The sequence below is a fragment of the Agelaius phoeniceus genome, chromosome 14 (assembly GCF_051311805.1).
Source record: "Agelaius phoeniceus isolate bAgePho1 chromosome 14, bAgePho1.hap1, whole genome shotgun sequence".
Lineage (NCBI taxonomy): Eukaryota > Metazoa > Chordata > Aves > Passeriformes > Icteridae > Agelaius > Agelaius phoeniceus.
Genome location: NC_135278.1, coordinates 1,305,455 through 1,320,298, shown reverse-complemented (window position 1 = coordinate 1,320,298; position 14,844 = coordinate 1,305,455). Strand labels below are relative to the sequence as shown.

The window sequence follows — 14,844 nt, the reverse complement described above, 5'->3', positions numbered from 1 at the left end:
ACAGTTGGCCAGGTCTCTGCAAGTCTGAAGAGGACCAGCTCTGTGGCTGGACCAGGGTGCTGGGGTCCCCATGGATGATTTAGGCAGTCACTCACTGGCAGCAGGGGCTTGCCCTGGCCCTCGCCCTGGACAGCTGGAATGTTCCCACTCATATAAAAGAGTTTTTCATGGGGAGTGGAAAAAGACAGAAAGGTTGTGACATTTCAAGGTGCCATCAGCAGCTGAAGTTTCCAAGTGGATGCAAGAGGGGGTTTCTGCTTTGCCTCAGAGGTGCAAGTAGCATGCGGGTTTCTGCAGAATCACAGAGAAAAAGTGCAACATTCGCTGTGGGGTGAGGTCCCAGCATGTCCCAGGAGAGACCTGTCACCACTATGTGAGCGTGGGGCCTGAGTGGAGTGTCTGAACTAGATCCCGCTTTGGTCTACCTGGCAGGTTGTTATGTGCTCACCAGGACTGGACTGTGCTGGAGGATGGACATGGGTCAGGAGTAAGCCCCCAACCCAGGCAAGACATCAGCCCCAGGCAGGTCTGCGCAGGACCCCGGACCAGTCCCTCCATCACTCAGTCACCTGCATACAGCAGGGTCCTCCCTCGGCATTCCATGCTCCCTCCACAGCCTGGAAAGGGCTGATCCAGCAACTGGGCCTTAGGTACCCAGGCCACCCTACAGCACTGTCATTGTGGAGGTCAGATGCCATCTCTGGAGCTGGCCTCACGCCCACAGCACAGCGCTGTGCCTGCAGGTACTGCTGCGGGGGCTGGTGAAAGCTCTGACTCACCATCATCCATCCCCTGTTCCTTCCTTCTCTCTGTGATGCTTTCAGATTCTGCTGGTGCCAGATCAAAGCAACAAGAGAGATGCCGCTGCAAACAGCTCTTTATTAGAAACAGTGGGTTAAGGACTGTGCAAGAGCGTATTTCTTATTACTAATTCTCAGAGAGCAGAGCTGCCAGCCCATGAAAATGGTGTACACTGGAAAATTGCTCTTTGGGGGCTAATGGGGCTTTCACAGTCACTGAGTGGGAACCATTGTACCTGACAGCCGTAAGAGATGTGGTGGCTCTGAAATAATGGGGGAAAATCAAGCTCTTATATTTTGTGGGCTGGCAGTACCCAGGACCATTAGCCTTTGAAAACCATGGGAGGCAGAGCTGCAAACAGCAGGGTCTGCTCTGACCCTGTGCCCACTCTGCTCTGTCTGCTTTCTCTCCTGCCTGTCACTGCAGCTGCCCTGCCACTTCTTTCGGACAGCCCAGAGCCACTCCAAATCCTCACAGCCACTTCAAGTGCTGTCCTGCGCATCTGTATATATGGAAAAGACCTGGGACCTCACTAAGGCACTGTCACTCAGCCTCCCTGTGCAAGTTGCCTTTGATGGGTCTGTAGCTCCAGGTAGGTCCCTGAAGCAGCACAGAGCAGCAGCATCACAGCTGGACCCCATCCTTCAGCCCCAAAAGACTTTGTGGGTTGACAGGTCTGAGCTGCAACATCCAGACCACTGACTCCTGCTGCACCTCCCTCTCAGTGGTCTAAGCTGCTTGCCTTGGTTGGGAAGACGAGCAGGATGTGGGTAGGGACTGTGAGAGCCCCAAAGGCTGGAGCCTGAGTGTGGTGTGTTTAGAGGATATGCATGAAGAGGGGTGCAGAGCTGACAGGCTGCAGAAAAGTTAATTTGGTTGCTCAGACCTGTGTGGTTTCTCTCCATGCAGGAGCTTTCCTGCAATTCAGTGGATTGGGACCCAAGCAGGGAGGTTGGGACATTCAGGTCACCCCAGGAGACTGTAGAGCAAAATTGGTCCTACTTCATGTGCTGGTCTGGGTGTGCCCTCACCTGGGGATGCGTGGCAAGTGTCTGCACTCAGAAGGTGCCAAGGGCACCTGACAGATTCATATACCATCTAGCTTGGTCACCAGGTCCCCTTACTCTGCAGGCCAACCTCCCCTGTCTTGTCCTCACCACTCACCACTGCTCTTCTAAGGGTCTGTGACACACGGCCAGTTCCTGTGTTTCCCATCCTTCAGATGCATGGGGATAGGGGATTTCTGGTCCTGCAGCCTATGGGAATGGCAGCTCAGCTTAACACTTTCTCACTTCCTGGCACTGCTCCCGTAGCTCTCTGTCCCCTAGGATCATTCATGCTCCTGGTGACAGACAGGACCAGCAAGCTGCCCTCCAAGTTGGGTGTATATTGGCTCATGATGCACTCTGAGTTGGGGTGGGGGGGGGTTGTGTGCTTCCTCCTCATGGCACCACAGCAAATGGCATGAGCCTGTCTCCAGGATTTTTCATTCTGTGACATAAAACCTGGCAGGATTCTGATTTTTTCCATCCTCTATTTTCCAGAGGATGGAAAACAGGCTAGATAAAGATTTTTGTTAGGAGAAAAATCCCAGCTGGGTGGCATGCCCACTTGAAATGGATGATAGATTCATCTCAGCTGTTTTCCAGTTATATCCATGCCTGACAGATGGGGACTGGCAAACAGAGGTAACCAATGATCTCTGGATAATGTACCTTCAACCACTCCATGAGAAATGAGAGCCTCTGTTTTGTGGTCAGCAGGGTCACAGTCAGCCTCGTGATTAAATAATAGAGGCTCAGGCTCTATTAAATAATAGAGGCTCAGGCTGCTCATCATCCTGTCCCGTCTTGCTCAAGAAAGTCCCAGTGTGATGTCCAACCCCATAAGATGAGAGGACACAATAGACTGAGAAACGTGGATCTCATGCCAAGACTTCAGAGAGACTTTCCATGTGGCACCTATGAAGCAAGCACTGTTCAACCTGTCTGAGCCCCAGCCTCGGTGCAGGTAGGGAAAGGCACAGAACAAGTTGCCCTGTCTCCTCTCCTCCATGAATAACACCTCAGGATTTTAGGCTCTTGAAAGTTTAAAATGTTCTTCTGCCTGTCAGTCACTTCCCAAATGCCCTCAGGAAATGTGCTCAGTGAGGTAGCGCATGAGCTGCAGTCACAACTAGAAGGGCCTGGTTGAGGTCATTCTAGCTGGATTTCTCTGAATTAAAGCCTTTCAGGGGAAGAGAAGTAATTAGAAGCATTTCTAGTTGGCTGATAGCATGGTAATTTGAAATTGAAGTCAGGGGAAAAAAACAAGATCTCTAATGGGAACTGGAAAAACCTCAACACAGGAGAACTGGGCCAGGTCCCAGCTGACACAGCCAGTGGCTGGGGGCTGCCTCTGTACCTGCAGCTTTGGGAAGAGTGTGCACCACCTCAGTGCTGTTGTCTCAGAAAAGCCATCTTTCATGACCCTGTCTCATGGATGGTGTTTTGGGACATTGGACAACCAGCCTCCATCACTGCCTGCCTTTTTTCCAGAGAGCAAGGATGAGTATTTCCCTCTCCAAAACTCCCCAGACCCCAGCACTTGCTCTGAATTGGGCCACTTTGCTGTTGCTGTGAAGCCCAGACTGACCTCTCCAGTCTGCAGGGGCATCCACCCCAGGAGTGTCCCCTGATGACCCCAGCCAAGGAGTCTAGGATTACATCAGCTACCTGAAGCTCCCAGACACATCCTCCAGAAGGACGAACTGCACAGCCAGCTTCTAGGATGAAGAGGAGAGGCTCCTCCGAATGCTAGCAAGATCCAATACTGCTCCAGCAAGGAAGCTCTCGGCAGCAGAGGATAAGTCTTGTCACTGGCTGAGTCCTGTCTCCAGGGACCGGAGCATGCACTGAGAATCAGCTTGGGATGCTCAGATGCCCAAAGGCTTTGTCACTGCCCTCCTGCTGCTGTGAGATGTGAAAGGAGCAGAAGACATGTGGTAGCCCTCAGGAAGGAAGATCATGCAAAAAGAAAGCATGGATCCATGTGTTTTGTCCAAACCTTGGCCTCATGTTCTCTTCTGATCAACCTCCAAACCCCACTGGAGCCAGGGTTAACCTGCCCAGCCTTCCACAGCACTTCCCACTGACACAACACACCACAGTGAAGAGCAAAGCTTCTGAAAAGCCAGACCTTGTGCAGGTCAGCAAGGAGAAGTGCCAAGTCCTGCCCCCAGGGAGGAATAGCCCTGTGCACCAAGACACATTGGTCTGACTCTGAGCCAGTGATCCAGGCCAGCAGAGTCTACAGCTGCAGCTTCACTTCTGCTAAATCTCAGAGGAGTTTCCACTGCAGGAAAGCCCCCGCCACTGCACAGCACCCTCTATGCCAGCAGCCTTCATGCCTGCCTGACAGCACACCAGAAAGGCATATTAAAATATAGTTTATTGCTATTCTTAGTTTATAAAAAACAACAAACCAAACCCCATTAGTAACAAACCCAGTCCCCAAACCCAGCACTATCTGAGGCAGGCTTGTGAGGACACACATTTAGTGCAAAGAGGAAAGTGGCAGTGAGGGCTGAGGAGGCTCTGCTTGCTTCTTCAGTTCCCACAGAACCCACCATGCCCACTGTACAGTATCCATTTGCCTGGGGCTGGTTAGGGAGGGCTGGCTGAATTCTCAAGGTCTGGTAGGAGTCCTGGGGAAGCTGGAAGTGTCAGAGGGGGAACATAGGATGTCATGGCTGTGCAGAGCAGCTTTGATGCCTCATGTCAGCAACACAGGATGTGAAGGCAAGCTGAGCCAAGGGGCACTGCCCACACCTTTCCACAGACACAGCAATTAGCCAAACAGCTGCCGTCTGTTCTCCTGGGCTTTCCAGTGAGGAAACTAAACGTGTGCCCTACCCTGTGGCTGCTCCCAGCCTCAGGTGCCAGAAGTGTTGGTGGGAACTAGGGGGTATGGAGCTAGAGCATGGCTGCACCCTCTGCAGGGTTCGGCGAGGCACAAAGACTTCTGAGCTGGGAGGAGCCATGTGGGACCTTGCAGCTAGCAGCACGTGGCCCTGGTGCTGGCAGTCATGGGAGGGATGCCCTGATCCTCAGCCCTTCATCCACAGGCCCTTTGCAGGTCCCCTGACCCTTTGTTTCCTCCCATAGCTGGTCCTGGCACTGCTGCACCAGGCGTCACCCCCAGCACCCACCTACCCCCATGTCCTATTGGGAGTCAGACCCATGTCACAGCCCTCAACAGTGAGCACAATTTTTCAATGTGATGAGCTGCCTGGGTAAAGCCTTTCCATATCTTCAGAGGGAGCTGATGTCTTGGAAGAGAGGGCTGTCCAAATGCCAGCCCCAGGTGCTGAGCAGGTTGGCAACAGGCAAATACAAATAGCTCCAGCCCAGGGGAAGCATCGGGATCCCACGACAAGCACAGGATGGCTGGGACCACACAGGGCTGACAGATGGGAATGGGGAGGCTGGGCTGGCCTAGCCATTTGGGGGTGTCATCTCTTGATGAGAAAGCACTACTGCAGGAGGCTAGTCCTCAGCTTTTCCCATGACACATAGTCACAGGCTGTGAGAAAAATTTTCAGGGAGTAGGGATGCAGCTACATCCAAATGGGAGCAGTGTGTACATGTGGTCAGCACTGCTGGTGCCCAGGGGTTGCAGCCAGCAGCACAGAAGGAGGAGGCAGTGGCAGGGGCTGTGAAGCAAGGTGCTGTTTCTGAAAGGCAGGAGCTAGCGATGTTGGAAACCCTCTCCAGTCTCTCCATCAGCTGGTTTTGGTTGTGTCAGGACTGCAGAGTTGGAGGGCTGAGCCAGGGCAATGCTGCCACCCCACGCCTCCCTATGGCTAGGTCATCTTCCTGGCAACGCTGGCATATGTGTGCTCGATCTCCTCATCTGCAGGACAGGTGTGATTGAACTCATCACAGGCATAGGCATTGTTGAGGTAGCGCCAGACGCCCGTCATGTCCTCTGGGATCTCGAAGTCACGGTACTTTTTGGCTGCAATCTAGAGGAGAGTGAAGGAGGAGGAGGCTGAAACTTCCAAGACCTGGGGGAGACTCACTCTCTGGCTTTGGCAGGGGGACTCCCTGTCCACTCCTCTTGGAGCAGGTACCCCCCTACCCTGGCCCTGGGGGCCAATGGCATTACCTTGATGATATGCAATTTGGGCAGAAGGTTGCAATCAGCCAGAGTCAGATGGTCTCCATCCAGGAATTTCCTCTTGGAGATGGTGATGTCCTCCACGCTATCCTGGTCAATCTCCTCTGGGAGAGGAGTGTTCAGGTAAACATCCAGGCGCTGAAACTCCCGCAGCAGGGCCTTCTCAAAATCTGGAAGAGTGGGAAACCAAGAGTAGTCAGTGTATGCCCTGGATTCCCAGGCAAGCTTTAGGCTGTGCTGGGCTGCCTGATCCTCCCACAGGTTTTGCAGAGAGGGAAAAAGCCCTCAGGGCCACACCATCGGGACATAGCATTGACCCTGGCCCATCTCTGTTGCCAGGGGACTACAGCAGCATCACCTTATGCTCTGCTGTTATCCCTGTGGAGGGAGCAGAGAACTGCCTTTATCCTTCCCCTCTGCCCAAGCACTTCCCAAGGAGGCTTCGGTGAGGCAGGTAGCAGGAACCTTAACCCCATGGCGGGATTTGCCAGCAGACAAAAGCATTTCTTGTGCTGCAGCGTGTTTGATAAGAGTCCAACAACCCAAATCCTTACTGATATTTGCTTCTTTGCGTGGGTTCTTGATGTATGCTGAGAACTTGGCAAAGATGTCACTGCCCACATCAAAGGACTCCTTGTACTTGGGGCTCAGGTGTGGATACCTTGGAAAAGACATTTATGTCAGGGCAGGCAGGGATGGAGCAGGGATGGAGCAGGGATACAGCAGTGTCAGTTCCTGGGCCACAGAGCCCAGGGCTGGTACTGGAGGATGCAGGGGATGTTCATCTGTCTGTGGGAGAATCATGATGATGTAAATTACTGCAGCTGCCACCCTGTGAGCTGTGTCTTCTATCCGGGGTGTTTGCCAGGAGACAATCTCAGGGCATATACTCCACAGTTTGGGAACACTGGTGGCAATAGAACCCTGCCTTCAGGCAGTTCTGGCCCAGCCCAGAGGACACACATTGGCACAGAGGGGTCTCATGAAGCCAGAAGCTCCCCATGACTCCCTCAGGAACTGTCTTCTGTTTGCTGACATGTTCCAGGGTGTGCTGCAAGGCAGACACATTCAAGGAGGCAGGTGACAAATGTATTTGAGCTTCCTCTGCAGCAGTGGGGGGCCTGCAGCCACCCAGGGCATGGGGGAGGCTGGTTTGGAGGGCTCCCCAGTGAGCTCAGGGAAGACCACCTCCCCAACTACCCTATGGGTCACCTGCATTGCTGCTGTCAAGCAAGGGCATTTGCTTTCATTCAGCTGAGTGCATTGAACATAAACAAGCAATGGGGTCTCACTTTCCCCTCTACCTCAACACCAACTGCCACAGCCAGTGGCAAACCCACCAGTGCCAGGGTCCCTGCAGGGACCTCCCCATGTTTCCCCTGTGCCCCCAGAGCAGGGGTGCAATGCTGGTGCATTTCCTCCCACTCTTTTCCATTCCTGTTGTCCCCGTGCCCTCCCCAGGGGACCCAGCCCCTCAGCATCAAAGGGCCTGCCCTGCAGAGCAGGCTCAGGGGCTGGGGGGGCATCCACCTGCCCGGGCTGCCCTGGGGCACCTCCTGGCACCCTGCCTAGTTCCCCAATCTGCCGAGCCCTGGACAACACTGTGACAGGCCCTGAAATGGGGAAGGAGTGAGTTTGCAGTTACGTAGGTGGACCCAGGGTCTGCTCCAGGAACTCCTCAATCTTGATGAAGTCTGTTTTCAGCTCCTTGTTGAACAGCAAGAAGGGTGGGTTGGTGCCCGGTGCTAAATCTTTCAGCTCTTCAGGTTTCCTGGAGCAGAGAAAACGAGCTGGCTCAGAGCCTGTAGCAGATCTGCCTCCACCAGTCCCCAAGGAAAGTAGCCACAGCAGAGGTGGGGACTAGGAGGTAGCACAGGACCAGGAACATTCCCAGCTCTGATGGCTTCAGGGAGCTGACAAGTGCTCTCCAGCCTCTGGATCTGCCAGTGGTCCTTCAAGTCATCCTCACATCCAGCAGGACAGGGAGTCCCTGGGCCATGCACACTGGCAGGTGGCCCAAGTCCGTGCTGACCCACACTTGAGCCCCAAGTGAGGTGGGCAGTTTGTGGGCAGTGATTGTCCCTGTGCAGTGACACACAGGCTACAGAGCAGGCAGGGGGAAGAAGTGCTGATGGGAGAACTGAGCAGGGCGTGTCTCACCCCAGTGCTGGCCCAGGGCTTCAGTGCCACCTCACCTGGTCATGTCCACCGTGGTGACATTGAACTTGACCCCTTTCAGCCAGAGCACCATGAAGAGGCGCTGGCAGAAGGGGCAGTTTCCAATGTTTTCTCCATCCAGACCAGCCTGCCAGGAAAGCAGAAAAATGAAGATTTAACCCTTTCACAGACCGGATGCCCAGACCTGAAGAGCCACTGGGTACAGCACACTGCAGGGAGCCCCTCCCGACTCCAGGGGGGCTCAGCTGTAGGACCCACCCCAAGCCAGGGCCCTGAGGGTCACCAAGAGCATACTCAGGATGCAAGGGGTTGGATCCTTCCCTGAAATGTGAGATAAAGCCGGGAGGAAGTGGAGAAGGAGGCAGAGAGAGAAAGTGTTTGCTAATGGAAGGGGAGGAAGGGAGGGTCCGCTTGGCCAGGACGCCAGTCTGGAGACAGTGGGAGAAGGGAAATGAGCTCATGTTTGCCAGGAAAAGAGCAATTTGTTTCCATGTGCTGTTCATGTCCGCCTCCCATCTCGTGTGTGTTTAACAAACCCCAGCACAATGTGCCCAGCCCAAGAGCCACCCAGCAGCCTGCCCCAGGCTGGGCACAGGAGGGTTGTGCCAAAGAGAATTTGTGCCGGCATCCCACACAGGATTGGGAGGAAGCAGAGATGACTGTCAGCTGCTAAAGGAACCCTTTGCAGCCCCTCTGTATGAGCACAGACACAGGCAGAGTGAAGCACATTTCCTTGCTATGTAGCAGCTGAAAATATCCTTTGCAAAAATGATTGAAACACCTTATGAGGAGTTTGGTAAGAGGATACGGAAGGTTCTCCCATTCACAAAAACTGGCTGAGATGCTGCTGTGAGACGGAAGTTGTGCTGTAGTAAGAGGTAAAATGGCTCACAGGAAACTCAGCTTCTTTAAGAGAATTACCAGGTTCCTAAGCTGCATGTGAAGTGTGGTGCTCCGGCTCATGGCCACCCTGCCCTGGCAGGGAGGAGCAGCACAGCTCATGCCAGCCCTATTACAGAAGGATGCTGCTCCCCTGGAGCCGCGTGTGGTGGGACATGAGCCTTAGTAGGCAGCTCTGCGCTATGCTTTGATATCTGATAGTGAGCTGAAGTCCTGAGGTTAAGCAGGAGGGCAATGAAATTTAAGAGGATCTGGCAGAGTCAAGTAGCAGCAAAAACATCCAGGGTGGGCAGCTGGACATGGCTCCAGAGCTCACACCTCTTTTGGGACCATAAGACAGGATGGCTGAGAGACAGAGACCTGGGCCTGGTTCTCCTGGGCTGGAGGTAGGTGCTACAATTCACCGCAGACACCCAAAAACCTGTGGAATCTGGAGTGCACGGCTTCTCCAGGAAGAGAACACTGACATCAAACTCACCTTAAGGAGGACTGTAAAGGATCAAAACAATCTTCCAATACTCCAGGTAGTAAGCTGGAGCAGGGATTCTGTTTTTCCATCATGCCAAAACCTTTTAGTCCTTCCAGAGGAACAAAAATTACTTTTAATAAGTATTTTTTATGTCATGAAATCTGAGGAAGGAAATGGGAACTGAGAAAACGTTGATTCCCTAGGACGTGTGCCCAACAGTAAAACTGAAATCTACACATGAGGCTGGTCAGTGTCTATTAATAGCAAATACTGCCAGAGGGGCTACAGCTCAGGAACATCCTGTGTCATTGATAGCAAATACGGCTTCTTTGGAAAGGAGTGAAACTGGGTCTCAATCTTATTTTGAAGGAGCTGGAGAGGAGAGTCAGAGAACAGCCTCAAGGGCTGCCTATGGACAAGAGCACAAGGCATCTCTGCTCCCCCTCGCCAGCACCCCTGCCACCTATGACCCAAACTACGGCCGTGCTTTGGAGCATCTCCAGAATCAACAGCACACCAAGTGCTTTTGTGGCTGCCTAGCATGAGGACCAATGCTTTCCTCCCTGCTCTCCCTGCCAGCTGCACTCTCTTTGACTTCCCTGGCCTGTCACAAAGCTGGGAATGAGAGGGCTTAATTTGTCCTGTTGTCCCCCCAGGAGCTGTTGTGCTGAGCCATGGCAACACACAGCCCTGGTGGGCATCGGGACAGTGGTGGGGCAGGGTGGGCTGGGGGGGGTCAGTGAGGGGAGGGGTGCCTGTCACTTGGGCTGCTCTGGGCATAGACTCTGATCACCTGCTTCAGGTTTTACCATGCTTGTCTGGTAGCTCCAGTCTCCAGTCTGAATTGGTCAGGCTGGTCTTCCCCCTTATCTTTTCAAAAGAGAGAGGTGGGGAGTTTCGGATTAGAGTGAAAAGAAAATCAAAATGGCCTCTGCCGGGAGAAAGAATCAGGCCTGTACCAGGATGCTCAGAGCCAAAACCCTTACCTGGAGGAATTGGAGGGGAGCTCCACCAGCTGCTGGAGTAGCATCAGGCTGTGGAAGGGCCTTGCTGGCAACCACTGGCCGTGGGGGGAGCCTCAGGGATCCAGAAGCCCCCAGAGGAGACTTGCAGCCATGTGCCCTCCCCCCTAGCAACCACAGAGCAGCATGGAGTAGGGGGAGTCATTGCTCTTCACTTCCTTCCCCAAAGTGCCTCTGCTGCTCCTCCTGCTGCAGCAGGAACTGGGCGGGGGGCGGAGGGCACAGACTGATATTCCTCAATCTTTTACCCTCAGATGATAGAGAAACCCAGTGCGGACTAGCACAGAATCTCTAGGAGAGTTGCAGGCTTTTAGCCCCAACTTTCTGAGGCATCATTAGGCTGCATAGGGCATTGAAACCCCAAAGCTACTTCACAGTTCCTGTGGTTTCCCCATGGTGAAACAATCTTAAATGCAGTGGGAGGCAAGCTTTGCCTGCTTGGGGCACTGCTAAATATTCAGTCCCCATGGGACCTGCCAGCTTCTACAACCACCCCGAGAGCCAGAAAGCAGCTAAATGCCTGGTGGAGCTCCAAAGCAGAGTTTCCTCCCAGGCAGGGAGAGCCTCCCATGCAACAAGACGATGCTCTTGCCAGGGACACGGTAGGGTGAGAAACTGCCAACCCCTTGGAAACCACCCACCCCAACCTCAGGGTAAAGTGGGACCTGCTCTGCACCTGTCCATCCTTACCATGGTAACTCCAGTGTGTGCCAAAGTGAAAGTTAGGCAGGGTACCATGCCATGCCATGCCATGCCATGCCATGCCATGCTGTACCAGTAGGCACTTGTGGGAGCACCAGCTTTCCCCATGATTTACAGCTGCCACTGGTCACAGCAACAGCTGTGTCTGGGGCATTCCCACCCTGGGGAAGTGCTGAAGGCAAAGGAAGGTTCCTGTCAGCAGCTAGAGCTACTGTGTCTTTAAAAGTAAAACTGAGTCCTGAGTGCTGGGAGGGGGAGGCACAGCATCAACTTTTCTGTGAACAGACAAACCAGGATGGTTTTTTCACGCTGAATTACAGCAAAGGGGAAGTCCTGACGATGCTGCTGGTTTTCTGTTTCACTTCCCTCTGAAAACCCCCTAGAATGTGCTGCTGCCATTGCAGTCACCTCATGTGTTTTCTTTTCCAGCCATCTCAAGGAAAAGTGTTAAGCAGAGAATTCAAGGCAGATTACTTTTACCAAGAATACACTTGTCCAGACCCAGCTCAGCAAAGTTCAATGTCCATCAAGAAGTGCTGTAGCTACAGTTGTGGCAAGGGGACAGGGAAGAACTCTCCTGGGAAGGCTCAGATAATCCTTTCTAGCAAATATGTCTAACTACTTCCCAAGGTAGGCACCATTCAGTGCCTAGAACTGCTGGGTGCCTGTGCCAAGGAAGCTAGTGTCTCTGACCTTTTGGGCACCAAACTGCCCCAGGAGGAGAGCAATGAAGCCCATGGGCCTGAGTGCCTACAGAGAAATCACCCTTAAAACCCTGATGGAAGTGCCACAGAGAGGCATTGCCTCCTTCTCATTGTCACTTGACAGTGTGTCCCAGGGCCCCCTGGCATCGCTGTGGGCAGACACAGTCACCGGCCACCAGCTTTGGCTCCTCTCTTTGTGCACTGCCCATGGCCACTGCAGATATTGAGTGTTAAACTATTCCAAGGAAAGGGTTCAGAAAATTGCTTAACAGGGAAAAAAACAGAAACCATTTCCAGCCAATACCCCTCTGTGGTGCCGCCCCATCTCACCCACATGTGGACTCCCGCACCAGTTCCCCAAGCCAGCCATGCTTGTTTCATAACTCTGCCCTCAGAAGAGGCTGAAGTGGCTGCTGCCAGCCCTCCTGCTTGCTGTTCCCAGGCTGGGGCTTGTCTTATCTGGGTTTTGAGGAGCATGTGTGTTCCCACTCCTTCATCATGCTGCTGCCAGCAGTGCCACTTCTCCGGGTGCACAACCATCACAAGATCAGGGCATCTCTCAGACTGCTGAGTGAGACACCCCACAGTCCTCACAGTCCCCACACCACCGCGTGGTCCCCCTGTTTGGGTTACCATTTAGCCAGCCCTTGTGGCGCGTGACACTGAAATCGGTACCCATCTCCAGCCTCACAGAACATGAAGACACCTGCACCCAGCTGGATCTTGGTGAGGGTGAGCCAAAGAGTCACTGCCCCCCCCCCCCCCGAGACCCACCTTCACAAACAGCTCGATCTCAGGCTCCTTGGGGGTGTTGTGCTGCCGACTGTCCATTCCTGCAGTGTGGGGAGAGACCGCTGGCCGCACGCTGTTGTGTGAGCCGATCTGTCCCCTGCAGAGCTCTGATGGGGGAAAGGCTTTCAGAGGGCTGGTGCCTTGGGCCTCTTGGCTGCTCTTACTCCGCAGAGGGCTGGAGCTCACACTTTCCTTCCTTTTGAAGAAGGGAGGAGCAATGGGGTGTGTGCCAGGACCCGCCAGCAAGGGGAGGAAGCTGCAGGGCCTCTCAGACGTGACTCAGCACGGGTCTATCTGGTCACATTCAGAGTCTATCGCACCCACCCAGGTGCTCCTCCAGTGCCTCCGAGCAGTGGGCTGGCATCCCCAGCAACTCTGGTTCACAGCACTACTGCTATCTCTTCCCAGCTGGGAGCAGGGGTTTATAGAGGAAGTGTCTTGCCTGTTGCTCCTCCTGCTGCTCCAGTCTTGGCCCTTTGCCACTCTCCCATCCTCATGCTGATGTCCAGTACCCCAGGGCTTCTTTATCAGTTTGGGGTAAGCGTGGCTGACCTTTTCGCTGCCTCCTGAGCTGCATTATGACAGGCAGCCACCCGGAGGGAAGGAACAGCTCCTCTCCCAGCCCACCACCCTCAGGGGATCCCTGTGTGGCTTGTCTGAGCACCCCTTGCTGTAAGGAGCTGGGCTGCACAGGGCAAGTGCTCAGGGAAGCTGCGTGGAGCAGTCTGGGCACATGTCACTGACTTTTTGAAGGTGGGGCATAGCCCTTGGGTGGTAAGGACTGCAAAATCTTAAGCTAGGCAGGAGATAAAAGATGCTGAAGCATGCCAGGGAGCAGTGGGGAACCCCACAGTGCCCCTGGCAGCTGGCCAGCTATGTGGTGCTTAGCAGGATGGTGGGATGGGATGTCTTCAGGGCTGACCTTCAGCAGGGCCCCATTCCTGGAACTGGGCTGTTTTGCAGGAAGGATGAACAGCTTGCTTTCCTCCCAGGATGGGAGGGAACTGTTTGCAGTCAGATCACCCTGGCTGCAGAGACAGCAGAGACATCTTCCCAGCACACACAGGCTTAACTCTTAGGCAAGACCTGTCTTGCATGCCTAGACCACATAACTGGTACCATTGCACAAAATGGGGATCCCCAATGCTTGACTCAGCCAACCCCCCCAGCTCAGATAAGCTCCAGCTTTCCCCAAATAATCAACCCCTGATCAGACAGCAATCTCCCTCAAGGCAATTAGGACGGGAAATTATTTTGCAGACCCCTGGAGCTGACTCCCCAACAAAGATGTTTCCCCTGCTACACAGCCCAGAGTGGTGCTAACACTGGGGGTTGCAGGGGGTGGGCAATTTTTTTCTGCCCCATCAAAACTTTGGGAGAATTTGGAACCCTACTCAATGGGACAGGACACTCTGACTCATACTCCCATAATCAAGAGGTATGTATTGATGGCACTGTGAGTGTCCCCCAGGGCCATGGCATTGCCTCCACCACAAGCTCAACACCCACCACCCAGCTCCTGCTGTGCACCCCAGGTGAGGTGTGCCAGTACCCACTGCTACCACAGCCTCCCCAGCTACCCCTGCCTGGGCAATGCTGAGTCTCTGAGAACTGTGATGGCTCCTGGCACTGCCAGCTGCTGCTGTCTCTGCTGATCTCAGCCGGGAGAAGAGCCAGCAGCTCCAGTCCATGGCATTTCCTTCCAGCTGAATCAGCAAGCAGGGATCTAAGTCCTGCAGGTGGGAGGTACAGTATGACACGGTGCCCTCCTCACAAGGTGCCAGAATGCCCAGTACCTGGCCCCACAGAGACTGGGGAGCAGAAACGTGGCAGCAAAGAGATCCCTTCCCACATTGTTGGGTGCAGGGTGTTTGTCTTTTCTGCAGGAACAGCCGCCTGGGAGGCAGTTCAAGGAGCCTTTCCCTTCCTCCTCACAGAGTGAATGGCCGGACATTTGCCGAGATTGAGATTACAGCACACATTTATCTGGATTTCTGTCTCACCGTGTCTGGGAGAAAACTGGGGGCACTTTGGAAACCTTGTCAAGCCCTGTTCCTCTGTCCAGGGGAAACAGAGGCGGGAATAAAGGGGCTGTCAGTTTCTTTGCCAGCAATGG

General features: G+C 54.0%; 1 protein-coding gene across 4 annotated transcripts; it reads right to left on the bottom strand.

Moving 5' to 3' along the window:
- Positions 1-4,212: 4,212 nt before the first annotated feature.
- On the bottom strand, positions 4,213-13,122 carry LOC129125772 (chloride intracellular channel protein 2-like). 4 transcript variants are annotated; one of them, XM_077185918.1, is made up of 7 exons: positions 10,495-12,671; positions 9,518-10,378; positions 8,157-8,266; positions 7,607-7,732; positions 6,516-6,622; positions 5,950-6,131; positions 4,213-5,806 (listed from the first exon to the last, which is right to left on the bottom strand). In XM_077185918.1, the coding sequence occupies exons 3-7, from the start codon at positions 8,210-8,212 to the stop codon at positions 5,645-5,647; spliced, it is 633 nt and encodes a 210-aa protein (XP_077042033.1). In that variant the 5' UTR covers positions 8,213-8,266; positions 9,518-10,378; positions 10,495-12,671; the 3' UTR covers positions 4,213-5,644. The 4 variants fall into 4 exon arrangements, with proteins under 4 accessions (XP_077042033.1, XP_054497373.1, XP_077042032.1 ...); XM_054641398.2 differs by lacking the exons at positions 9,518-10,378; positions 10,495-12,671 and adding an exon at positions 12,711-13,120; XM_077185917.1 differs by having other exon boundaries at positions 9,518-12,671.
- Between the last annotated feature and the right edge of the window lie 1,722 nt (positions 13,123-14,844).

Excerpts from the sequence above, each read along its gene's own strand:
- LOC129125772 (XM_054641398.2), bottom strand. The coding sequence starts at position 12,767 with ATGGACAGTCGGCAGCACAACACCCCCAAGGAGCCTGAGATCGAGCTG. Across the intron at positions 7,733-8,156 it reads ACCACGGTGGACATGACCAG|GAAACCTGAAGAGCTGAAAG; the intron begins GTGAGGTGGCAC and ends TCTCTGCTCCAG. Across the intron at positions 5,807-5,949 it reads CCAAATTGCATATCATCAAG|ATTGCAGCCAAAAAGTACCG; the intron begins GTAATGCCATTG and ends ACTCTCCTCTAG.